This window comes from Dipodomys merriami, unplaced genomic scaffold (genome assembly GCF_024711535.1).
Source record: "Dipodomys merriami isolate MVZ:Mamm:240054 unplaced genomic scaffold, mDipMer1.0.p SCAF_19, whole genome shotgun sequence".
NCBI classification, from domain to species: domain Eukaryota; kingdom Metazoa; phylum Chordata; class Mammalia; order Rodentia; family Heteromyidae; genus Dipodomys; species Dipodomys merriami.
This window is the reverse complement of record NW_027203270.1, coordinates 27,412,534-27,438,279: the sequence shown is the minus strand read 5'-3', so window position 1 is coordinate 27,438,279 and position 25,746 is coordinate 27,412,534. Positions and strand designations below refer to the sequence as shown.

General features: G+C 40.9%; 1 protein-coding gene and 1 long non-coding RNA gene across 2 annotated transcripts in view; one reads left to right on the top strand and one right to left on the bottom strand.

The window, feature by feature from the left end:
- Positions 1 to 1,124: 1,124 nt before the first annotated feature.
- On the bottom strand, positions 1,125 to 5,679 carry Krt10 (keratin 10). Its single transcript, XM_070028069.1, has 8 exons — positions 5,092 to 5,679; positions 4,231 to 4,313; positions 3,740 to 3,896; positions 3,492 to 3,653; positions 3,275 to 3,400; positions 2,770 to 2,987; positions 1,833 to 2,194; positions 1,125 to 1,492 (listed from the first exon to the last, which is right to left on the bottom strand). Exons 1-8 carry the CDS (start codon positions 5,677 to 5,679, stop codon positions 1,386 to 1,388), a joined length of 1,803 nt encoding a protein of 600 aa, XP_069884170.1. The 3' UTR covers positions 1,125 to 1,385.
- Positions 2,051 to 25,746, top strand: part of LOC138831037 (uncharacterized) — a 95,637-nt gene continuing 71,941 nt past the window's right edge. Inside the window, exon 1 of the long non-coding RNA XR_011373100.1 lies at positions 2,051 to 2,203. This is a non-coding gene — a long non-coding RNA (uncharacterized lncRNA). The remainder of the gene's footprint in view (positions 2,204 to 25,746) is intronic.

The following is a 25,746-nucleotide window of genomic DNA, read 5'->3' as shown; positions in this document are numbered from 1 at the left end:
TTGTACCAAGTGATGGGTTTCATGATGGCACATGCCAGTAGTGAACTTCGATGATAATTACTCTTTATTATTTTTAAATCCCAGCATTTCTAGATTTGCCTTGGGTGATGCTGTGGGTATTTGCTCATTTGGACATGGCTCATTTATGTTGTCACTCAGCCAGTATTTATTGAGCCTTAGCTATTTATTTATGTGTTGAGAACTGTGCTGTTTGAGTTTACATTGATGAGTAAGATAGACGTAGTACTCATCTCATTAGGATTAAAATCTAGCTTTCTAAAGGTTCTTAAGGTATACATGTGAACAAGGCTTTCTCTTCTGAGATTCTTGATGCAAAGGAAATGAGAGTGTAGTCCTCCTTGGAGGGCTACTGACCTCCAGAGCACAGGCTGGAACTGTAAGAGAATTAGGGTCTACAAAGTAGAGTCCCAAATAACACAGAGGCTCAAGGCTCAGATCCCAGGAAAAAGTGGAGCTCACATCAAGGGTGCTGACTGTTACTTGGTGGACACAATCTAGGGAACCACTAGGGAACATGGGGCATATATCAGCTCCAGCTCTACATCCCTCATCCCCCATAGTATCCTTAGCCGAGTACTAGTAATGTCAGCTTGGTTTCTACTGGTGGATATATTTGAGCTTACTCTGGAAGTACCAGGTCTTTAGTAATAATCACTGGCGGCGGTGAGGGGAGGGGACAGGAGACTTTAGATGTGTGCTTTTGTCCACATTAGCATCACCTGACACCAAATAATTTTGCTGAGTGTGATGATTTTGACATGATTTCTGTTGGGTTGGCAGGTATTGAAAGTATCTTTTAAGCAGAATAGCAACCAAAAAGTAATATGGTAATTGGAAGAAAATAAGGGCAGGCAAATATAAGAAGGAAAAGAACCAGAATATATGAAATTTCCAGTTTTACTTTTAGGTAAGAAGGGTCTTGGGATTTTAAAAGTAGCACAAATGTAATAATTTAAAGCCAGAGTGCTGAGAGTTTCCTGAATAGTGTTGAGTTATACCTGAGGATTCATGGACTTTTTCACTCAAGTAAGATTATCTTGGTCTGAGGATACCCATATGACGACGAATATAAACTCTTGACAAATTTAGGTAAATTTGCACCAGTAAGAAAGTTTATTGAAATTCATTAGTAAATGAGTACAGAAAGTTTTCCTTTTTTTTTTTTTCATCATCAAAAGAATACTTTCTGGTAAAGTGAGAAAAAGAAATATAGAAATCACAGAACACCTTTCAGACACCTTATGTTCAAGGAGCAAGCCTACTTCCACAGGCCATTTCCACAGCATTTTCTTGCACGGTTTTGTCTTCCATGCATCTGTGTAGAACGGGCTGTGTGGAGGGAGACTGGTTCCTCTCTTTGTAGCTTAATAGTAGTGTTTCTTGGTTTCTGATTCAACCATGGATGAAAGGACTCTACCATCAGGTGTCACTTCTTCAATAATGGTCTTGATTACTCTGGTTTTGTTAGTATCTGCATGAATAATAACAATAAAAAATTAGGATTTAGGCCAATTTGTAGGCCAAATTGTAAGGCTCCTAGGCTAATTCATAAGCATATATATTTTTTTAAATCTTTTTTTTTAATTTAAAGAAAGAAAATTAAAATTAAGCCCAAGGGACGTTTAAGTTATGAGTGGCAGATAGGCCAGGCCGTTTGGTGTCAAGATATAGTTTATTTAAAAATGCAAATGAAGATCCTAATATTTCATTTAAAAAAGAAACAACAAAACAACAAACCAGCTCTTGAACTTAAAGAGCAAAAGAAAGAAAAGGTCAAACCATCACAGAAAGTTAAAACTAATGCTGATTACCCCAGATATTTTCTGCTGACCTTGGTCCCTTAGATGACTCTCCAGCGGATCCGGAAGAAGAAGACTTAAAGCCACCACTTCCGCTCTGGCCTCCACTGGAACCGCCGCCATAGCCACCGCCGGAACTGCCGCCATGACCACCGCCGCCGCCGGAACTTCCGCCGCCGTAGCCGCCGCTGGAACTTCCGCCGCCGTAGCCGCCGCCGGAACTGCCTCCATGGCCGCCGCCGCCTGAGCTGCCGCCGCCATAGCCGCCGCCGGAACTTCCGCCGTGGCCGCCACCGCCAGAACTTCCGCCGTAGCTGCCGCCACCGGAACTTCCGCCGCCGCGTCCGCCGCCGTAGGATCCACCGCCTCCGGAACTAAGTGAGGTGAGGCCATATTTGGTTATGTCTTAGCTTGGGGACTAGAGCACGCTCGCGGTGCCATGTTTCTTGGAGCAAACAAGCAAAATGTCCCCTGAGGGAACTGCAAGCATGCCGAGTGTGTTTAGAATTCAGAACAAAAAGCATACAACCCTAAGAGTCAGGCTTTTGCTGTTTTTCTTTTTGTGCTGGTCCTGGGCTTTGAACTCTCGGCTTTGCAGTTTCCTTTGTCTTTCTTGCTCAAGGCAGGTACTCTACCACTAGAACCACAGCTTCACTTTTGGCTTTTTGGTGGTCAACTGGGGATAAGAGTCTCACAGACTTTCCCTGCTCAGCCTGACTTTGAACCACCATCTTATCTAAGCCTCTGGAATATCTAGGATTACAGGCGGGAGCCGCAGGCCTTCACCAATCATGCTTGGACCAAATCTATGAGAAAACCAGACTGCTTGCCTTCCACTTCCCTTCTTGCCTCCCATCCTCTGGCATTTTCCCTAGGCTTTGAGTAATAAGTCTCACTATCTGAAATATTGAATGAAAAATTGGAGTAAGTGTTCAGTTTTGAATTTTACCTTCCTTCTCCTTCTAGCAGGCTGCGGTAGGTTTGAATTTCATTCTCCAGTCGGATCTTAATGTCCAGGAGTTGTTGGTATTCTGTATTCTGGCACTCGGTTTCGGCTCTGATCTGTTGGAGCTGTTCTTCCAAGGAGGAGATCTGGGCCTGAATCTGTGAGAGCTGCATGCAGTAGCGACCTTCTGTTTCTGCCAACGAGGATTCCAGGGATTGTTTCTGGAAAGATTTTGTTGTTGTTTAGTGACCTTGTCAATTCAGTATTTTGAAACTTATCAAAGTATGCAATAAGACATCCTAGAAGAAATTTTTAGGAAAATGACTAGAATTTGTTTTATGTCTAATGGCAGCATTGGAATTTCAACCCTCTTACATCAATGCTAATAATTCTTTTTCTCCATGAACCTAGAACTTCTGGTTTGTTTCTAGTTTCTTGTCCTCAGCTTTGTATGAGTGAAGACCTTGTATAATACAATAAACATTTTTTCAGAGGACTTTTAACATACCAGGGCCAGTTGTGACTGTAGTTCTATTTCCAGACCTTGCACAGTGCGTCTCAATTCGGTAATTTCAGATTTATGGCTGGACATTTGTTCAATGTTGCTGTCAATTTCTGTAGTCAGTTCCTTGCTCTAGAATAGTAAAAACAGATGAAAAGATGAGAAAACCCTGGCAAGATAAGAAAACTTCCATGGACTTCCTTATAAAGAGGGATTCACTTACCTTTTCATTGAACCAGGCTTCAGCATCCTTACGGTTTTGCTCAGCAAGTTGTTCATATTGGCTTCTCATGTTATTCAAAAGTTGAGTCAGATCAACACCTGGGGCAGCATTCATTTCTACATTAACATCACCAGTGGACACGTTTTGAAGGTCTCGCATTTCCTGTTTGAGGAACACATAGGTTTAATGACTGTGCCAGGACCATAACGAACCTTTTCTTGGCTGGGAGAAATAGAGTTTTGTGTCACCTCTTCATGGTTCTTCTTCAGATAGGCCAGCTCTTCAGTCAGGCTCTCTATCTGCATCTCCAGGTCAGACTTAGTGAGGGTCAGCTCATCCAGAACTCTGCGCAGCCCATTGATGTCGGCATCCACACTTTGACGCAGAGCCACTTCATTCTCATACCTGAAACAAGTATGATACAAATACTAGAAACCATCTCTCAGCAGAGATTGTTTACAAAGCAAATATAAAGTAGGTTTAATATATCAATGCTAACATTAAAATACACTAGTCTACACAGGAGTGTTGGTGATTTAATACAGAGAAGGCTAGATGTTAGTTCCTTTTAATGCATTTTCTTTCTTTAAAAATTGTTTAAAAGGTAATAGTGAAAAGGAAATTTCCTAGACAATTCTTGTACCATTTGGATGAATTCAGGAAATTGTAAATCTTGTTTTGAGTATCTATCTAAAAATCATTGTTGAAAACAATATTGGACCACATTCACTTAACTTACTTCAGTCTGAAGTCATCGGCTGCCAGCCTGGCGTTATCAATCTGAAGAAGGACATTGGCATTGTCTGTTGTAAGACTGAGGATCTGGAAAGAGAGGCACAAATTATTTAAAAAGAGGTCAGATGAAGATGTGGCTTTTACAGTGGTGTAGATGAACTCTGCTTTTGTTATTTCTCCCAGAGTCTTGAGGGAGAATAGTTTAAATAGCTTAAATAGAAAACCACCAGCCAACCCAGATACTTCAATTCTCATGAAGTTTCAGTGCTCTTTGGTGTAATTCTGTTCTAAAAACTCACTGGAATTGTGTAGCTGGATTCCAGTAAGTGTCTTTCTCTTTTTTGCCATGCAGTTTTCATGCATTTCAGCCAACTTTTAACTGACTCATATCTGTATATAATTTACTCTAAATACTTCCTAAGTATGTGTACCCTGAACTTGTAGCCAATTTGTAGGCAAAGGTCACAGATTCCCTGGAGGCATATAGTATTTCATTTCCATGGTGTAGAATTCATGTTTCCTGAAACATCAGTACCAGAAGTGGCTTGTTATCAATATTTTCCATTTAATATTTCTTTTAGTGCCTACATTTGTAAATGACCTAATATATTTTAACTATGGACTCATTATATGCTCATTAGAAACCTAAAACATTCTCAGTAGTCTCTCATCAACATTTACTGGATGAAGACTGCCACGATGATACCATCACAAATATTTATCTTAGATGACACTACATTATGTTTAGAAGCAAGTACCTTAGGTGCATGCAATGAATAGCTACATTAGGCTTAAGTTCTTATTTACTTACCTGCACTACATGGATAGAAATAGATTTAAGGTTGGATTTTAAAATGCTGCTTACCTGATTTTTAAGGTCCTCGATGGTTTGGTAGTATTTGCTATAATCTCTAGGCTCTCTCTGGCTCGAGTTGCCATGTTTTTCATACCACTCCTTGATTTTACTTTCCAGCTCATAGTTTGATTCTTCCAGAGCCCGCACTTTATCCAAGTAGCTAGCCAGGCGATCATTCAGGTTCTGCATGGTTACTTTTTCATTTCCAGAGAGAAGGCCACCATCTCCTCCACCGCCATATCCTCCACCACCGTAGCCTCCACCGCCATAGCTACCGCCACCAAAGCTACCTCCACCAAAGCCCCCACCAAAGCTGCCTCCACCAAAGCCCCCACCAAAGCTGCCTCCTCCAAAGCCCCCACCGAAGCTCCCTCCACCAAAACCTCCTCCATAGCCACCTGAGGAGCTCCCAAAGCAGCCTCCACCAGAACTCCCACGGCTGAAGGAGCCACTACTGAATCTTCCTGAGCTAAATCCCCCACCATGGGACCCTTTGCTGCTGGAAATTCTGAGGGATGATGCTCCTCCTCCTCCTCCTCCTCCTCCTCCACTGCGGGAGGAAGAGAACTGCTTGCTTGAGGTGTACCGAACAGACATGGTGGTACTGGTTAGCTCAGGGAGTGCCTGCTGCCGAGGACAGAGACAAGCCTTTATATACCGGGAGGGCGTGTCTCAAGTGTGTTAGGGTTTGCTTACTTGTATGGTTTTCTTTTTGTCAACGTAGCATCTTTGGCTTATGATTGCATAAATTATCTTCAGCAATATCCAATACCAATATGTGTGCTTCTCAATTTGCCCTAAGAACAAACAGGTGACTTGCTGTGTTGAAATTGGAGATGGGTGGAGTTCAGATGAGCATCAGTTTCATTATGCTTTTTTTTGCTTTTTGAAGAACATTGAGCAACTGTTAAAGGCATTTTTCTCTCAGCTTCAATTCAGGTTGCTCTGAATGAAGAATTTGAAAAAAAGTTAAGCTGTGAAATTATGGTCAAAGTAAAGTTTTTGAAATTTATGGTTAAAGCAGTTTTAAGTAGTTGGACAGGCAAGAGAACTAGCATAGAGTGTACTAGAATCATGCAGAAAGGGCATTGTAGAAAACTGTAAGCAACCAAAAGGAAGAATTAAAATTATGTGCTAAACAACTTAGTGCTTAAAAGTTGCCACATGTCAGTGAAAGCCATAAAAGCACAATTTCAAAAATTATACATATGTGTTTGTAGTGAAGTGATAGTTTGAGTAGGAAATTGTATGTGAGTACTGATTGATTTAGCTTCAGATTTAATGACACTAATGGTTTTTAACATTTTGAATTTATGAGGTTATTGTGGATTAGTTTTCTGTTCCATAGGGAAGGATATCATTGCCTTGTAGGTTCATGTGAAGACCATGATGTGGAGGTTTTTCACACAAGAGGTGAAGAGTTAACCCCTAGTATTTTACACTAACTTCTGACTGACTAAAATGGAGAGGTTTAGATATATCATGTTTTGGAAGCAAAATTTTTCTTGCAAGAATAGAAATCCAGACTAGAAGTGATACTTGCTTCCAAAGTTATGAACCATACTTGTATATGTTTTCTAAGCTAGAATTGGTTTCTAAATAAACAAACAAAAGATATTTCCTTGGACACATGGTGTGTAGAATTTGGCATAAGACTTAGGGAAGGATTCAAGGCTTTAATAAATGATGCAAAATTATTTCATATCTTCCCATAGCCTCTGATATATCCCTTGTTAAAAATTTATTACACATATAAAAACAAAAAAATACATGTATTTAAATGCATATCATGTGTTTTGTAATGATGTAATACTTTTGTGATACTGTGATGAGGGAAGAAGAGGATGGCAGTGATGAATATTAAAGAAGATATATATACATATGTATATGAAAAATGACATAACCACTAAAAACTTTAAAAACAAAGAGGGAGGAGTAAGAATAAAAAGTAATATTGCAAGGGGAATTTGATCAAAGTACAGTATATTAAATATCACAGAAATCTTCTTTGTAAAATTTATAGTGAGAAAAGCAGGACAGAGTTTATGTCTCTGGAATGAGGTGCTGAGCTAGAATGGTAGATATTATCTCTAGATTTCAGGAAGCTGAGGCTGGGGATGGTGATTATTTTTCCTAACAATACATGATGGGTGGCTGAGCTGTTACAGGCTTGCTTGTTTGATTCCTAGATTTTGGCTTATTCCTACTATACCTCTGTGTGTGTGTGTGTGTGTGTGTGTGTGTGTGTGTGTGTGTGTATGTGTTTGTGTGTGTGTGTGTGTGTTCTCTCCTGTGGTGGATTTGGTTTGCACAGCTAAAGTATCTGACTTTTGCCACATACTTCTCCTCATGGGAATAAATAGAACAAAACACTGTGGAAATACCAACATATTGCAAAGGATAAGGATTTATCATATACTCTTCTATTTGTACTTGTTTATTTAAATTAAAATTGTAGCTACACATTCCAGTTTCTGAAAGCTGCAAAAAGTTTCTTCAGGGAAAGGGAACCATGGCCAAGAACATTAATGGGGAGTTTATCTTCAGAGAAGTTACCACCTGACAACCTGCAGTGTCTCCAACTTGCTAGCACATGCAAGTGAAGCAGTGGTTTAAAAAAAAATGCCAGCAGCCTAACCATGGGAATGGATTTTTGATAAAGATAACATACAATGAATGAAGGCTGTGATAAATCAAAATAGAAAAATAAGGTTTAATGAGGATGCTGAATCCTTGATAGTCATAAAACCTATTTGTTGGAAAGGAAATCTTTAATTAAAGAGACATTTTGACTATTTATTTTTATTGGTAATTACCACAGAATTTAGATCTTAAATTACCAGTCTTGCTTCAGTAGTATCCTTGAACTTTAACCCAGGTGGAAAATATAAAACCCCAGTCCAATTCTGGGTAGTTAAAAGCAGTGTAAGGAGATCTCAGTTACAATTACATTAAGTCATAGAATATGTGAAGGGAGACCTTTGCACAAAAGTACATGGGATGCCTGTATTTGTGTTTGCCATTTGTTGAATCACTACTTGACATCAGTGAAATGATGAGGTCCCATGTAACAATTCCATATAATTACTGGGCTAAAATGCATGATTTTAATGGAGGCATCATTGACACTTGATTGCTACAATCCACTGTTATCTCTTTGTCCTCAGATTTTATCCATTTCTCTGTAATGTCCCTATGGGCAGAAGTTTAAACAAGAGCAAGATGAATGAGATCAAACTCTCATCCTTAAAGATCTCACCAGTCATGCAATCTAGTGGAAGGGAATTAATATATGTTATCATCTTAGGTGCTATGTAAATGGTAAGTGATTGTGGGAGTAGAGGGCAGAAGAGTGAATATTTCCTAGGCATCTTCTGTGTTCCCATGGCTTACTTCCCTTCAGTCTGCCTCCCAAATTAGCTAAGGCATTATTTACTGTCATAGAAAAAAACCCAAAGATTTAGAAAATATTGGTGTTTGCTTGGAGTAGCATAGTTCCTCTGCACTGGAGTTTTGTTTTTAATGAGCAGATACAGTTTTCATGATGTTGAACTGACATTAAAAGATCACTGAGCAAAGAGTCATGTTAGAATGAGGCACCACTGGAATTTAATGGCACCAGTGGAACTTAAGCGGAGTCTTTTGAAGGGCATGTAGGTCTTCCAACGTGTGCAGTAGCAGTAGTAGTGAGGCCTGGAGAGGTCAAGCAGGTTAAGACTCCTAATGGGTCAGCCTAGTGGAGCGGGTCAATCATGGCCATTCATTTATTCATTCTTTCAACAGGTTGTAGTGAGCACTTGCAATATGACTGGGGTTTATACCAGTGACTAAATACAGTTTGCTCCTCAAGGAGTAGTGCCCATTTGGAGAGGCAAACACAAAGACCCAACAATGGGGGGTAATACTGTAGAGGAGTGTAGGCTCCATGTGAGTCATGAGCAGGGTTCTGAGGAATGGGAAAGGGAGTTCTGACAGCCTGCTGAGAGAGAACCGTACAAGTGTTGGATGGAGTTGATACCCTTTTGCCAACTTGCTGAGTGATTAGGAGAATTGAGATATTGATAAAATCTATGTGTTTTCTTTGGCAAACTTCTCAAACACAGTGAGGGAAAATCTGCAGGTGCATACTTAAATAAAAATGTATGATTTTAGTCTAGGCATCATTGACACCTAATTGTTACAATACTGTTACCTTTTTGTTCTCAGATTTTATTCATCTTGATATGAAGTACACGAGTAGAAGTTCAAACAGCAAAAAGATGAGTGGGATAAAACTCCTGTCCTTAAAGTTCTTAGCAGTCATTACAAGCTAATGGAAGGGAAGTAATATATATTTCCAATGTAAATGCTATGTAAATGGTTTATGATTGTAGAGCCCCAAAACATGGAAGCTTCTAGATGGCCTTTGAGAGTTCTGCAACAGAGTGTTAAGTGGGTGGGCCTAGAGGCTGCCTACCAGGATTATAGTCCAACTCCATCGCTTAATTTTTTGATATCTATTGTGTGGTTATTTCCTGGTCTTCTGTTTTTCTAAAGGAGCAATAATAATTTTTGGTTACCCTAATGAGTTATCCTGGGAGTCAATGGAGTTAATCCAAAGCATTTAGAACTGTGCATGGAATAAGAACTAGTTGGGAGCTGACAGTAAAGCTCAAAGGTCATCTTGACCTCTGTGCTCGCTTGAAGGCAAGTACAAGAAACTGGCTTACTTGAAAGATACCAGGTGCCTGGGATTGCTTTGTGATGTCTGCAGAGTTTGTTTTACTTTCAAACAGTTGACCTTGTCTTGTCTTTACTGCACTCTGTTTTTACTGAAATTTTCCTTGTTTTTCTGGACTATAGTAACCTTATGCTACTTCTTGACTTCTAACAGTATATGTTAGGGAAAGTTAAAAATAAATGGTGCTGCAGTCTTGAGCTGCAGACCTCCCGACCCCATCCTTTGTCTTGTGTCTTTTTTTCTCATCCTCTCCCCCTAATTCAGGATTCCCTTTCGTAGCCGGCAGGCTCTGGCAAGAACTTATAAATATTTCTATTACCATGATTACTATGGTTGTCTATACTGCTTCTTAGAATCTAACCCTCACTGCCCAACACACAGCAGGCCTACAAAATCTGAAAAATTGAGAAGGATAGATTTAGAAGCTGGATAATGGCTACTGGGGAGGAAACCTGGCTGGGGAAATTGAGCTGGAAGGTGGGAAAAGGTTGCCTTTGGTAACTGTGATAAATCATGTGGTTAGTATTTTAATCTTCATTCTTTCTTCCTGACATCCACCAAGTCACCGGTTTTGTCACTCCTTATGGTATCTGATGTGTTTGTTTCTTTCTGTCTGATCTCACTGCAGATGCCTGTCCTAATCTGGACATACAGCACTTTTTCCCCCAACATTACTTCACCAGCTTCTGAAGTGTCTTCTTTTTTCTTTCTTTTTCTTTTTGGCTCATCACTATTGTCAATTATGATCTCTGTTCACTGTGGCATGATTAATGTTCTGGAAACAGTATTGTCATCACTTCATCGACATGCTCAACATGCTTGGGCTTCTGTGGGTGGATTAAGTCTTTTCCATAACCTTATTCTCCCTTGGCCAGGCTGGCCAACCCCTGTGCCCCCTGAGGTGAGGGTGTTAGTGGAAGAGTTGCAGTCATTTTGTAAAGTAATTGTGTGGCCCTGGGCGAGACACTTGGCCTTTCTGCATCTCGGTTTACTATCCCATAAACTGTGGAGAGCAGTAATGTTAAAGAATCCATGATCCAATAAAAAAGTTAGCATTTCCTTTTTAATAAATCCTTTACTAGATGGGCACTGGTGGCTCATATTGTAATCCTAGCTTCTCAGAAGGCAGAGATATGAGGATTGTAGTTGAACTTAACCTAGCCTGTCAAGACAAATCTATGAAACTCCTATCTCCAATTAACTATTGAAAAACCAGAGTAGAGCTGTGGCTCAAGTGATAGAATGAAAAAGTTAAGGGATAGTTCAAGGTCCCAAGTTCAAGCCTTGGTTCAATCTCTTTCCCCTAACCCCCAAATCCTTTACTTACAAATAGGCCTTGCTGCCTTGCTTTTTACTCCTGGCTGAGACTGTGCCTTGTTTGATTTCAAGGCCTTTGTTACTCTTGGCTTAGAATGTGTTTCTTCCCTGCTGCTGGCTTATTCATAACAACCTGGACTCCAAACTAGCTGAAATGCCATCTCCTTCATGAGACATGTCACCATCAGTCAAGTCCATGGTTATATCTTTCTTCTCATTTCTTTCAATGTACAATTTAGTGTTCCATGTTATACTACACTTTCTTATGATTGGCTCCAATGATATGCTAGGCTTCATCTAGAGAAGGGACGGTGTCATGTACTCTTGCAGCATCTAGTAGATGCTTATTGTTGTCTGAGTATTTCTATATCATCTCAGTGCTTCTCTCCCCCCGCCCCCATTTTTGTCTTTATTTTGTCCTCTAAGCATCTGTCCTATGTGTTTCAGCAATAGTGCAAGTTATAGTGCAAGTGAAGGCAGGCAGCTGACTTGATTTTGACCCTTGTAGATGTGAGAATATTGTGTAAAAATGATATGAAATAGACGTACTTTATGTATACTGAAGAAAACATCTTGGCCCTCATTTTTTTCTTCCTTATTAAAGGTCATTTTTTAAAAAGCAAATGTGTAATGAGGGCTGACCCTGAAAAGCTGTTTTTTGCCCATCTAGATCCTCTTTTCTCCTTTCTCCACCCTGCTCTCTGCCCCAGGAAAGCACTTTTCCCTCTAGCTTTCATTGTGTTTGTCCAGTGGGGACTCCATCAGGAAGTTGGAGGAGAAAAGAAAATGAGTTTGGAGGATTTATTTTGCTGATCTTCTCTACAGCTTAGCTATGTCCCTTCATCAATAGCCACAACTGTCTCAAAACGGCTCTTTTTATATGATTTCCCCCTTTGTTTTTTTTGGGTCCGGTTGTGGGGCCTGAACTCTGGGCCTGGGCGCTGTCCCTCAGCTCTTCATCTCAAGGCTAGTGCTCTACCACTTGAGCCACAGCGCCACTTCCGGCTTTTTTCTTTTTGCTTATGTGGGGCTGAGGAAGCGAACCCAGGGCCTCGAGCATGCAAGGCAAGCGCTCTACCACTGAGCCACCTTCCCAGCCCCAAATGGAACCCTTTTTTTTTTTTTTTTTTGTCTCGGTCGTGGGGTTTGAACTCTGGGTTTGGGCACTGTCCCTGCGCTCTTCAGCTCAAGGCAAGCATTCTACCGCTTGAGCCACAGCACCACTTCCCCTTTTTTAGGGGTGGTGATGATGCTAGAGTTTGAACTTGGCATCTTGTCTTTTACCTCTTAAGTCATACCCCAGCCTTTTGTGCTTTAGGTATTTTTGACTAGAGTCTCACATCTATGCCCAGAACTGTAATCCTCATATTTATGCTTCCCACATAGCTGGGATGACAAGTGTGTGTCACTGAACCAGGCTTTTATTGGTTGAGATGGAGGCCTCATGAAGTTATTGTCCTTTGGGATCTGACCTTGCACTCTAATTCTTCTGAATTCTACTTCCAGAGTAGTTTGAATGACAAGTATGAGCCACTCACCCAATCATAATTCTCCCTTTCTAAGTTGCTGTCTTTTTTGAACATGGAAGTAGCCAATAATAACATACCCATGGTGGGTTCTCTATACCATACCCTTACCATTGTATTTAGTCCTTTTACTAAACAATCTTTGCTAACCCTATTTTGTATGTGTCAGTTGTTTCCTTTTTGTATCTTACTGGAAGGGATCATGGAGATCATCTCTATTTCTGTCGTTTTAATGAGATCATAAAGGTGGACACAATTGGCCTAGGGCCACACCTCAACCAGGACAATGGTATTCTTTCTCTCTGATACAGTCCTTATTGTGTTGGGTTCGAGGCTTGTGTTAGGAGTAGGATGAGGCCAATAGAAGATATGGATCCTGAAGTCAGTGTGGCAGTTGTCCTTCAGCCTAAGGCAGAAACACATCTATGTCCTCAGAAGAGAATGATCCCTTCTAGGAAAGTATACAGAAATTTCTCTCATGCGGAGAGACCCAAGTCCTGCAAAATGGTATGACTACCCCTGTGTACCCATCATACTCCATATGCTTCTGTTATTCCAATGATTTCGTGTTCCTTTCATTTTTAATTGTGATTATAAAGGTGATATGCAGAGGGGTTATAGTTACATAAGTCAGATAAAGAGTACATTTATTTTTGGACAATGTCACCCTTTCACTCTCTCCTAGGTTTTCCCTCCCATCTCCACCCACAAGTCGTATAGTTCATTCCCAAAATAGTGTCTAGTGAGTATCACTGCTGCATTTGTTTACCTTTTGTCCTCCATTTCTGTACCTCCTTATGCTCCCAAAGACAGAGAAATGGACAAACAAGACAAAAGAAAAAAACAGCAACAAAGAAAACAACCTTGGTTCCATTTCCCGGAGTTCATTTCAATAAATATGATTTTATTTTATTTTATTTATTTATTTATTTTTGTGTGCTGGTCCTGGAGCTTGAACTCAGGGACTGGATGCTGTCCCCGACCTTCACTTTTTGCTCAAGGCTAGTGCTCTACCACCTGAGAAAGAGTGCCACTTCTGGCTTTTTCTGAGTAGTTTATTGGAGTTAAGAGGAAGTCTCATGGACTTTCCTGCCTAGGCTGGCTTCAAGCCATGGTTCTCAGATCTCAGCCTCCTGAGGAGCTAGGATTGCAGGTGTGAACCACTGCTGCCTGGCTTGGATTTCACTTTTTAGTCAGGTTTATTCACCAAGACATTTTTCTCAAAATTATACACAAATAACTCCCTCCTCTCACTCTGAGATTAACATCCATTCTTTTGCCTTGCCAACCACCACTGCAGGTAAATTTTTCCTACCTGCAGTGTTTTGTGTCCTTGAGCTACTTTGGGATAGACGAATATACTGAGGACCATGGTGAAGCTTCTGGTTGCTCTTTAGGTGGCCCATGCCTAAAGTAACACATTATGCTGAACCTGTGGTTCTGAGGGGGTCTGGAAGCAAGGGAGTCAGTTAAGAGAATGTTGCAGTCTATTATGGACACAAAACAAAGCCAATTAAAGTAATTAAGTATTTTTATTGCTTAATATTTCCTTACTATATTAGTAATAATGACGACTATTTTATTATTGATGAGATACTAAAATGGACGAGACCCAGAGAGTGGCAGAATGCGAGATTCTGGAAGGAGTGGTTTAGAAGTGCAGGTGTTGAATTTTTTCCTGGTGGCACATCCTTCTCCTGGACAGCCTGGTGCTTCAGTTTTTTCGGAGTGGGTTGCTGCAGGTTTAACCGGGCAGAGACACTCCCAGGTGCATCTGTGTTTGTTGCTTGGAAACCTTCGGATCCTCTTCCTTCCAGTCCTTCTCGCAGCAAACTCACTCCTTGCTGAAGTGGAGGCAGGAGGAGAGATGTCCGGGGTGGGATCGGGTTGTGGACTAAGCTGAGAACTAGTCATCTCTGGTGGCCTTGATGTCTTGGGACTGCAAAAACCAGCTCACCCTCTCTCCCTTGCCTCCTCACCAGATGAAAGGAAAGATAATGGGGGCAGTAGGTGGAAACAATTGGGGTTACTGGAGTTAGCACAAGTAAACTAACAATGGATTATGAGTTCTTCCCCTGAAGCCAAGCCTGTGAGTGGAGGTGGGGCAGCTTTTGCTGAGTGCCAGAGAGGGTGTTTCCACCTTTTCTGGGCGAGCAGTAGAGGAGCCAGCACCTACCTAAGTTCTCACCATTGAATTTGGATCTTTATTTTTTTTTGCAGCACTTCCCCCTTATGGCAATCCTACTTTCTGAAGTTGTTTCCTCAAACCCACATTTCCTCCTTTGACTGCCTCCTTTCCCCTATTTTCGCCTCTTTCATTCTTGAAACTTCTCAGCCTGTTGTGAGAACAGGTATCCTTTAAGGCTGTTACAGGAATTTGGTCATGGAGTGGACCATTGAAGTTTGCAAAACAGGAGATGAACATTATCTTAACTCTTAGTCTTTCCTTTAAAACACACACATACACTATATATATACACACACACATATTGATGACATAGACAAATTGGAATTTGAAATCAATGCAGTAGGAGAGAACTGAAGGACAAGAGGGTCCATATTGAAGCAATAACAGAGTCCATTTCAACACTTGAGTTATAAAGGACAGAGAGAGCAGAAGGTTAAGATTGAATAGGGATGACCTGTCATAGCTAGGTGTGGTCCAGAGGAAAAGTACCCAGTAAAGGAAGTGAATAGGGTCAATCCGGAAAAACCCAGAAAATTATAGCATGGAGTGGAGCAAGGGTAATTCACCTGGTTGAGTTTCCAGAAGGAGGCTCTTCAAAGTCTTGAGTTTCAGGGTCTTTAGAGAGATCATGGAGAATGAGTGCTAGAAAACAAAAAGTCTATGAAATCAACACAGCATCCTTGAAGATCTGGAAATAAGAGCTTTCTGGATAATTTAAGGCACAGAAGCCAGACCCATTTGTCCCTGGGGATGGGGAAAAAGTGGGGATGGAATGAAGTAATCTGCGTCTTGTGCTGCAGCAGACTACCCAGTGGGTGCTGCTGCAGAGTACCCAGTGTTGCACAAGACAGAAGAATGGTGGGGAGCTGACAAGAATGGAGGAAAGATGAGATTGCTGGATATAGAACATCTGGAAAAAAATAAAGTTGAATAACGGAGATCTTAAAAGGTATTTTAGTGCTTGGTGCTGGTGATTATACCTGTAATCTTAACTACTCAGGGGGCTGAGATCTGAGGATCATAGTTCAAAGCCAGACCAGACAGGAAAAAACAGTGAGATTCTTATCTCCAATTAATACACAAAAAGCCAGAAGTGGAGCTGTGGCTCAGTGGTTGAAAAACAAAGGAAAGGACAAACACTCTGAGCTAAGAAGTGAGATGGTGCTCAGGTAGGTATATGAAAGGAGAGAAAAGTCAGAAAAGAATCATGATCTAAAGAAACTGATCCTCCAGTCAGTGAGGGTTTAATAATGCAGACTTAGGTTATTCGATGTCATAATTATCAGTGTCTTGTTCCCTACCTTCTACCCTATAAGATAGGACTTTCTTTTGGGTAAGGACCACATCCTATGCCATTTTCAATCTTCAGGAACCCAGTAAAACTGCCCTGTGGATGAGTAAACTTTATCATAGGGAACTGACAAAGAAAAGGAGTTTTGAAAAGTCTACATTTTAGAAGGTGCAGGAAAGTGAGTTCTCATGGAAGTGGCTTTGGACATCTGGAAAAATAGGTCCCTTGATGTTAATCCACCGGCATTCCAATCCACATGTCAGCGCTGTGTGAGTGTAGTCACTGTGTCTGTCCTCAAGTGACATGCGGGAGTTCAGCTTCTGGACCTGAAATATGGAGAGAAACAGATTCTAGTCCAGGACAAGCGCACCTCTAATTTATATCTTTGAGAAATCCTCTTGATAATCAGTCTAGTTTTGTGTACAACTCTGGGTTTTATTATGTATTACAGAATACATAATTAAAGGTGTTTATAAAGGAATAAAGACATAATTCCATACCTTCCAGTACTTGTTTAAGGAACAATATTAGTAAGCAATCCCTTAAACAGTTGGTTGGTAAAATAATTTATTCTCTATGTCCACTCAAGAACTGATGATGAGAGTAGACAAACAGTTTTAGGGAAGATGGATATTAGAGATCACAAACACAAAGCTGCCTCTGCCGCCACCTCTGCCTCCGCCTCTTCCTCCTCCTCCTCCTCCTCCTCCTCCTCCTCCTCTCCCTCCTCCTCCTCCTCCTCCTCCTCCTCTCCCTCCTCCTCCTCCTCCTCCTCCTCCTCTCCCTCCTCCTCCTCCTCCTCTCCCTCCTCCTCCTCCTCCTCTCCCTCCTCCTCCTCCTCCTCTCCCTCCTCCTCCTCCTCCTCCTCTCCCTCCTCCTCCTCCTCCTCCTCTCCTCTCCCTCCTCCTCCTCCTCCTCCTCCTCTCCCTCCTCCTCCTCCTCCTCCTCCTCTCCCTCCTCCTCCTACTCCTCCTCTCCCTCTTCCTCCTACTCCTCCTCTCCCTCCTCCTCCTCCTCCTCCTCTCCCTCCTCCTCCTCTCCCTCCTCCTCTCCCTCCTCCTCCTCCTCCTCCTCCTCCTCTCCCTCCTCCTCCTCCTCCTCCTCTCCCTCCTCCTCCTCCTCCTCTCCCTCCTCCTCCTCCTCCTCCTCTCCCTCCTCCTCCTCCTCCTCCTCTCCCTCCTCCTCCTCCTCCTCCTCCTCCTCTCCCTCCTCCTCCTCTTCCTCCTCCTCTTCCTCCTCCTCCTCCTCCTCCTCCTCCTCCTCCTCCTCCTCCTCCTCCTCCTCCTCCTCCTCTCCCTCCCTCTCTTCTCCCTCTTCCCTTTTCTTTCTTCCTTCTTCCTTTTTTTTAGTTTTTTAAAATTGAGATTAGGTGACTACATAAATTTCACACATTTCACAGTATTGTGGAATAGCTATACTTAGGTAAAGTCATAAACACATTTTGACCATCACAAGGCAAATTGTCATTATCATGGTCTACAAAGTTTGTGAATTCTATGGGCTTTGGCAATACAACTGTTTTTTCCATATCAGGTGATATATACATTTCTTTCTTTTTGCTTGGTGTAAGCTGTTCCCTCTTTCCCTCTCATTCCCTCCCTCCCATCGCTGCCTTTGAGTTGCTTAATTCATTTTTGTCAATGTCCAGTGCAGCTGATGGGCCCCTCTGTTGTATGTTTTCCTGTTTCCTTCTGATTCTGTGTCCTCCTCCTAGCTTTCCTTAGTTGTGTGCATATATATACCATATATATGGTTAAGAACATGGAGTCAGGCTGAGAAGGTGGCTCAGTGGTAGAGCGCTTGCCTTGCATGCATGAGGCCTTGGGTTCGATTCCTCAGCACCACATAAGCAAGAAAAAGAAAAAAGAAAAAAGCTGGAAGTGGTGCTATGGCTCAAGTGTTAGAGTGCTAGCCCTGAGCTGAAGAGCTGAGGGACAGTGCCCAGGCCGAGTTCAGGCCCCACGACCGGACCCCCCCCCCAAAAAAAGAACATGGAGTCATTTAACAATGATATGACAAAATGAGTGGAAGGCTTTGTTTCTTGAGTCCTGTTTACTTTGTCATATCTCCTTGCATTTTGGCTTTAGCAGGGAGACCATGTGCTGTTTGTCTCTTTGCTCTTGGCTTACCTCACTCAAAACGATTTGCTCTGTTTCCATCCATTTCCCTCCAAATGCTATTATTTTGTTCTTTCTAATGGCTACATCATATTCCATTGTATATAAGTACCACAATTTTTGGATCCACTCATCTATAGTGGGGCATCTGGGTTGTTTCCAGATCTTGGCTATTGTGAACACTGCTGTAGTGAACATGGAGGTGCATGTGTCCTTGTATCCTGGTTCCTGTTGCTCAGGGTAGATGCCTAGGATGGTTGGGTCATAGGGGAGGTCTGTATTTAGCTTTCTGAGGTACCTCCAGACTGCTTTTCAAAGTGGTTGTATTAGTGTGCATTCCCACCAGCAATGCAGTAGGGTTCCTCTTTCTCTGCGTTTCCTCCAGCAATTGTTGTTGGCTGAATATAGGACATGGGCCATTCTGACTGGGGTAAGGTGGTATTTCTGTGTTGTTTTTATTTGCATTTCCTTTACAGCCAGGGATGATGAACATTTCCTCATGTGTTTTTTTGCCATTTTTATCTCTTCTTCTGAGAAGTCTCTCTTTAGCTCCCTTGCCCATTTAATGATTAGTTTGTTAGATTTGGGAGGGGTTAGTTTCTTGGGTTCTCTGTATATAATAGATATTAGGCCCTTATCTGATATGTTGCCGGTAAATATTTTTCCTAATTAGTTGGCTGTCTTTCTAGTTTGGTTATTATTTCTTTAGCTGTGCAGTAACTTTTTTATTTTAAGGTAGTCCCATTTATTAAGTCTCTCTCCAATTTGTTGTGACCCTGGGACTCTGTTCAGGAAGTTCCTCTGTGCCTATAAGTGTCTCTCCTACTCTGTCCTGCAGTAGTTTCAGAGTATCAGGTTTGATGTTAAGGTCTTTAATCCATTTTGAGTTGATGTTGATGCATGGTGACAGGCTGTGGTCCACTTTTAGTTTTCTGCATGTGGCTGCCCAGTTTTCCCAGCACCAATAGTTGAAGAGGCTGTGCTTTTTCCACTGTATGTCTTTGGTTCCTTTGTCAAATATCAACTGATTGTACGTATGCAGTTTTATTTCTGGGTCTTCTAATCTGTTCCATTGGTCTTCGGGTCTCTTTTTATGCCAGTACCAAGCTGTCTTTGTTATTATGGCTCTATAATAGAGCTTGAAATCCAGTATCGTGATCCCTCCTGCATTCTTTCTTTTGTCTAGAATTGCTTTGGCTATTCTAGGTCTTTTGTTGTTCCATATGAATTTTTGGACTGTTTTCTTTATTTAGTAAAGTATGTCATTGGGATTTTAATGTGAATTGCATTGAATTTATGTATCAATTTTGGCAGTATGGCCATTTTCACTATTTTATTTCTGCCTATTCAAGAACATGGGAGGTCTTTCCATTTCCTGGTGTCCTCTATGATTTCTTTTTTTTTTAGGCTTTTATAGTTTTTATTAAATAGATCCTTTACGTCTTTGGTTAGGTTAATTCCTAGATATTTTATTTTTTTTAAGGTTATTGTGAATGGGATTGTTTCCTTAATTTCCCTTTCTGCTTGCACATTGTTCTTTTTTTTTTTTTTTTGAGACACGGCTTTGATATGTAGTCTCAAATTCACAATTGCCATCTGATGGGTTACATGCATGTGCCACTCTGCCCACATAAACCCTTTTTTTGCCAATCTTCAATCCTGTACTCCTGGGAGATGTTACTAATGGCTAATGACACAGCTTCCAGCTGGTCCTAGACCTCAGAATTGCATTGAACTGCTTATAACCAGGTTCCTGGTTTGGATCCATGTGAACTTACTTACTTAGATGGTTTGTTAGTGGCCATCTGGTCATTGAAAAAATACTGAATCCAGCTGGAAAGGACCTAAAGGATGGTTTATCTTTTGAGTTTAATGCCAAGATGAAGCAAGTAGAACCAAAAGTCTCTGGATACCTTAGTAGAAATAGTATAAGATTGCAGTCAGAAATAAGCAGAATGGAATAGTCTAGATCATGGACACATTCCCTGTTATGGCTTCAACCAAAATAGACTTTGTACGGGATTACCATGTGTTGATTTTTGAGCTTTGTCTCTTATTTGAGTATATGGTAAATTAAGTAATCTCTTTGTACCCTACGAAAGAATTCTTATCTGCACCACAAATTTGAGGCTAGCAGTTTAGGAAATAAAGTATCTCACATACAATAGGTACCTACTAATGTTCATACCTTCTTCTTTCTCTTGTTTAATATTGAATACCAGACAGAATCCCCTTGTCAAATATCCTCAATACCTACTTGAACATATCTAGTGATGGGAAACTAAGTGTTTCCCAGGACATTCCATTTGTGAGGTGTTTTCACTATAAACGTTTTCTTATATGGGGCTAAAATCTGTTACACAGACTCTAGATTTGCTGATGGAGTCTTTTGGATGATATCCTTAGAGGATAATGGCTTTTGTTTCATTATCATATAAGTTGCTTTTCATTGGAGCAATTCTAAATTTGCAGTATCAATCTAATCTCTCTTTATTTTTTATCTTCCTAGTATTACCCCAAAGAATTTTCAGAATTTATTTTTAAAAGAATATGTGCTGTGATTTGTCCCATTGATCTATCTCCAGGGTAGTATTATGTTCAGAGATAGAACACAACAGAAATAATTTACAGAAATTATTTAAGTAACCAATGGTAACATAGCTATCTCCCCCCATCCCACTCCTTGGTTTCAAGGTGTGGTTCAGAGTGTCTCTCAGGTGTCTCAAACACGTTGGTAATGGAAACTTGCTTTACTCACTTTCTGGGTTCACCCTCTTTACTTGGGTGTGGGGCTAAGGCTTGTCACTCAGACTTTTCTGATCGTGGTTTTGATTAAGTAGTTGGTTCTTAAGCTGTAATTATCTTCCTCCTTCAAGTAAAATCACATTTCTTCATTGCAACATGTGATTGTTGCAAAACCCAATACACACTGGATTTTTATTTCCCTGCAAACACACTTTCCCTGACTATTCACGTTTGTTTTCATCTGAGTCTTTCAGCTGGTAGATGGTGCTGAGCAGAACATGCTTCCCAATGAAGATTGACCAATGGATACTTTATCGATATGGTTGGTTTTGCTTGTTTGCATCTTGCATAATACAATCATTAAAATAGATTATTTTGTTATTCCAAGGTTTGAAAATTTAGAATGACTCATTCACTCAAGCCATACCTAAGTGACAACCTAATTGGCACCAAAATGAAAATTTCTATCAACATATGCTTTTATGGTAAAGTATACTAATACTAATGACAAACTGAACAGTTTAGATCGTATTTCAGCAATCTGTTCACTTGAATTTTTTTTTAATTCTGGGGATTTAACCCAAAGCTTTGCACGTGCTAGGCACTTGGTTTTTTTTCTAGGCTACAATCCCCTCTCCCCCCAATTCTATTTTCCTATAAAATTTTCAATCATGTGCAAACCATATGCAATCCTAATATGATGTTTCTAAGCATCTTTTCAAGTAATATGTTTTTAGTATACCCATATTCTCCCAGATTCTGCATTCAGTATTGGGCTTATTTCTGGATGGCCGTTAATAAATACATGGCCCTACATGGATAAATTAGATAGTAAAAAAAATGACCTGTGCCAAAGGCTCATGTCTGTAAACCTCACAACTCAGGAGGCTGAGTTCAGGAGAATTTCAGTTTGTGGCCAGCCCAGGCAGAAATGTCTACAAGACTCCATCTTCAGATTAGCAAACAGCGGGGCTAGAGGCATGATTGCCTCTAGGTAGAGTGCCAGCTGAACAAGTGTGAAAGCCCTGAGTTCAAACCCTGGTATTGTCAAAACAACAACAACAACAACAACAACAACAACAACAACAACAACAACAATTCATTTTCTAAAAAGAAAGTGCGGACTGCCATGTTCCAAGGACAGGGTTTGGATCATATGATTCTTCGAGTAAGTCCTCCTATGCAGCCCTGTGTATTCTCTTCATCCTGCAAACTCCTGTTGTACCCTCTGTCTTGGGTCACTTTATACCTTAGGGTAATGTACTTCCTTTTGCATCTGTGTCTGCTTACAGTTGCTTCTATAATGCCTAGTAAATGCTAAAAATACTAGTTTGATTGAGGGGGAAGTGTATTTCAAGATAGAACACTTCTGTCAATCAAAGGGGAGCAAATTCTATTTTGATCTTGATAGCCAGTAATATTAAGTTTCTGAAATTATGCTTATTTATTTTTTGGTGCCAGTCCTGGGCTTGAACTCAGGGCTTGGGTGTTGTCCCTGAGCTCTTTTGTGCAAGGATAGCACTCTGTCACTTGAACCACAGCTCCACTTCTGGCTTTTTGATGGTTAATTGGAGATAAGAGTTTTGTGGATTTTCTTGCCTGGGCTAGCTTTGAACCACAATGCTCAGATCTCAGTCTCCTGTGTAGTTAGGATTACAGGTATGCAGGCCTGAACCACTGGTGCCCAGCAAAATGCAATTTATTTTTTTCATGCAATATCAGTTTTCTATTAGTTGCTTTAATAAAACTGGATTTTCATATCCATTGTTAGTTGATTGCTTATAAACAAAGCACATTGTCACTGTGAATTAGAAGGTTCCAAGATTGCTTCTATAAGTGAGTATTTATGGATACATTGTTTTCCTTAAAAATACTTCATAGAAACCAAGTCACTCTATTTTGTGAAAACGACTTCTAATGTTCTGTGGAGGCATGGGAAAAAGTCCTCAGGTTAGTTTCCTAAAACAATACCAAAAAAAAAAAAAAAAAAAGGAAACATCATGAATTAAAAGACCTTGTCGAGACTGAAATCACTTTCTATTGAATCATCAGATATTGAGCAACATGATTTATATCAATAAGCTTTGTGAAATGGCTGAGTTAAGGTTTGCATATTCTAGATAATTTTTTGTTCCCACAGAGTGTCAGAGTGTGAGTGTTTTCTGAATATATTAATTAAATTTACGGACTATCTTAGTAAAATGCAAATATCTTCTTAATGGTATTTTTTTTTTTTTGGGTCCGGTCATGAGGCCTGAACTCTGGGCCTGGGCACTGTCCCTCAGCTCTTCATCTCAAGGCTAGTGCTCTACCATTTGAGCCACAGCGCCACTTCCAGCTTTCTTCTTTTTGCTTATGTGGTGCTGAGGAATTGAACCCAGGGCCTCAGGCATGCAAGGCAAGTGCTCTACCACTGAGCCACCTTCCCAGCCCTTAATGGTATTTTTTAAAAATATGTTAACAGTCAATTCCTTTATTAAGGCTTTAGGCCATCTGGGAGCAGTCACTCATGCCTATAATCTCAGCTACTTGGGAGGCAGACATTGTGAGGACCACTCAGACAAAAGTAAGTGAAACTCTATCTTAACTAACAAGCCATACATGGTGTCAGCTATGCAGGAGGCTGTAAGGAGGAGTATCACAGTCTGAGACCAGCCTCAGGCAAAAACATGAAACCATACCTGAAAAATAACTAAAGCACATTTGAGTATGGCTCAAATGGTAAAGTACCTGCCTAGCAAGCACAAGACCTTGAATTCAAACCCAGTACAAAAACATTAAAATAAAAAGCCTTAAGGAGGAGAAAATAAGGGGAGTTAGTTTCTAGTGACTCAAACATATTTTAACGACAGTAATTAAACCAAATAGATACTCAAGTTAAATATATTCCAGGCACCTTCTCTGTGCCTGTTACGTGATAGACACTGGTTAGTGGCTCTGCCTTTATAAACGAAGGCTTGTGAGTTCAGTCTCAAGTTAAAAAGTACATACATGGAGATATAACAGGTGTTTCAAGAAAATGATATAAGAAATATCTTACCACCATTCAACATTAACACAGCAAAGGTTTATGGAACACGTTTACTGGGATAGCCACATACAAAGAACTGGAGCTTCTAGAGAATATCATAAGTATTATCTAATAGCTGTACACAAGTCTATGTACATATAACATATAGTGGTACAGGTAACTAACTGTGGAACGGCAGATTGTGCTGAGATTTGATGGGCGCTGTGGTATCGGGTATGCAGAATGTAATAGGAGAACCTGACTTGGTTACTACTGGAGATGGTGGGAGAGACAGGGTCAGAGGCTGGCTTGTCAGAGAAGGTGATATTTGAGTTCAGCCATGACTGGCAAGTAGGAGTTAGCCTGGCTATACTGGGTATGAGGGGCAGGTGGTAGGCAAAGTAGGAAAGTCTGTGAAGAGGAGGTGGAGTCAGAAGAAACAGGGTATTAGAATTTACTTGACTAGTAATCATTTCATTTCACTAAATGTATGTCAAAATACCAGACTGTACATCTGGTGTGTGTGTGGTGGTGTTGGGGGGTAGGGAGGTGGGCGGTTGGGGGATACTTTTTTTTTGGTCTGGATCTGAGGCTTGAACTCTGGGCCTGGGTACTGTCCCTGAGCTTTCTGGCTTATAGATAGTGCTCTAATAACAACTTGAGCTATATCTTCTTATGGCTTTATTATTATTATTATTTTTAAAAATTCATTGGAGATAAGAATTTCATGGAGGGCTGGGAAGGTGGCTCAGTGGTAGAGTGCTTGCCTCACATGCATGAGGCCCTGGGTTCGATTCCTCAGCACCACATAAGCAGAAAAAAAAGCCGGAAGTGGTGCTGTGGCTCAAGTGGTAGAGCACTAGCCTTGAACTGAAGAGCTGAGGGATAGCGCGCAGGCCCAGAGTTAGACCCCACGACCAGACCATGGATTTTTCTGCCTGGGCTGGCTTCAAACTGTGATCCTCAGATCTCAGCCTCCTGAGTAGCGGGGATTACAGGCATTAACCACTGGTGCCTAGCTAGAGTTGAGGAAGATAGCAGAGAGGAAACATTTAAGAAAGGCTAGTCCTTGCTGGACTTTGGTCTTCTTACCAAACACCTAGAACCCTTTAAAGGGTTGCAACTAGTGGAGAGACAGAGCCGGTATTGAAGGGAAGGAGTTACAAGTGGAAGCTGTGGAGTCATCTAGGTGGGAGAGGATGAGTAGTGAGCTGGGACAAGGATGGTGGTGTTTTATGGTGACAGAAAAGGGAATTAAATAATAGATATTTAGGAGGAAAATGGTTATTATCCTTTTGAGTAAACGAATACATAAATCTGTTGTTTCAAGAGCTATGGAGCTTGACCTAGTTAAAAGGCTATAATTACTAGCTACTTAAAGCTATAGTTTTTTTTAAGGCCAATATTGGTGGCGGAATAATGCTGGAATATTTTGCTCAAGTTCAGTTTGACTGAAATGTGACAATTTGTTAAAATAATAGTTTGTTGTTGTTGTTGTTGTGTTGTTTAGGTCCTGGGGCTTGAACTCCAGGCCTGTGCAGTATTCCTGAGCTTTTTTGTTCAAGCCACAGATCCACTTCCTGCTTTTTGGTTGTTAATTTGATTTAAGAGTCTCACAGACTTTCCTGCCTGGGCTGGCTTTGAACCTTAATCCTCAGACCTCAGCTTCTTGAGTAGCTAGGATTATAGATATGAATTACTAGCACTTCACTTTCTTACTTTGTATATTTGTTGTTTAAGCAAACCAAAC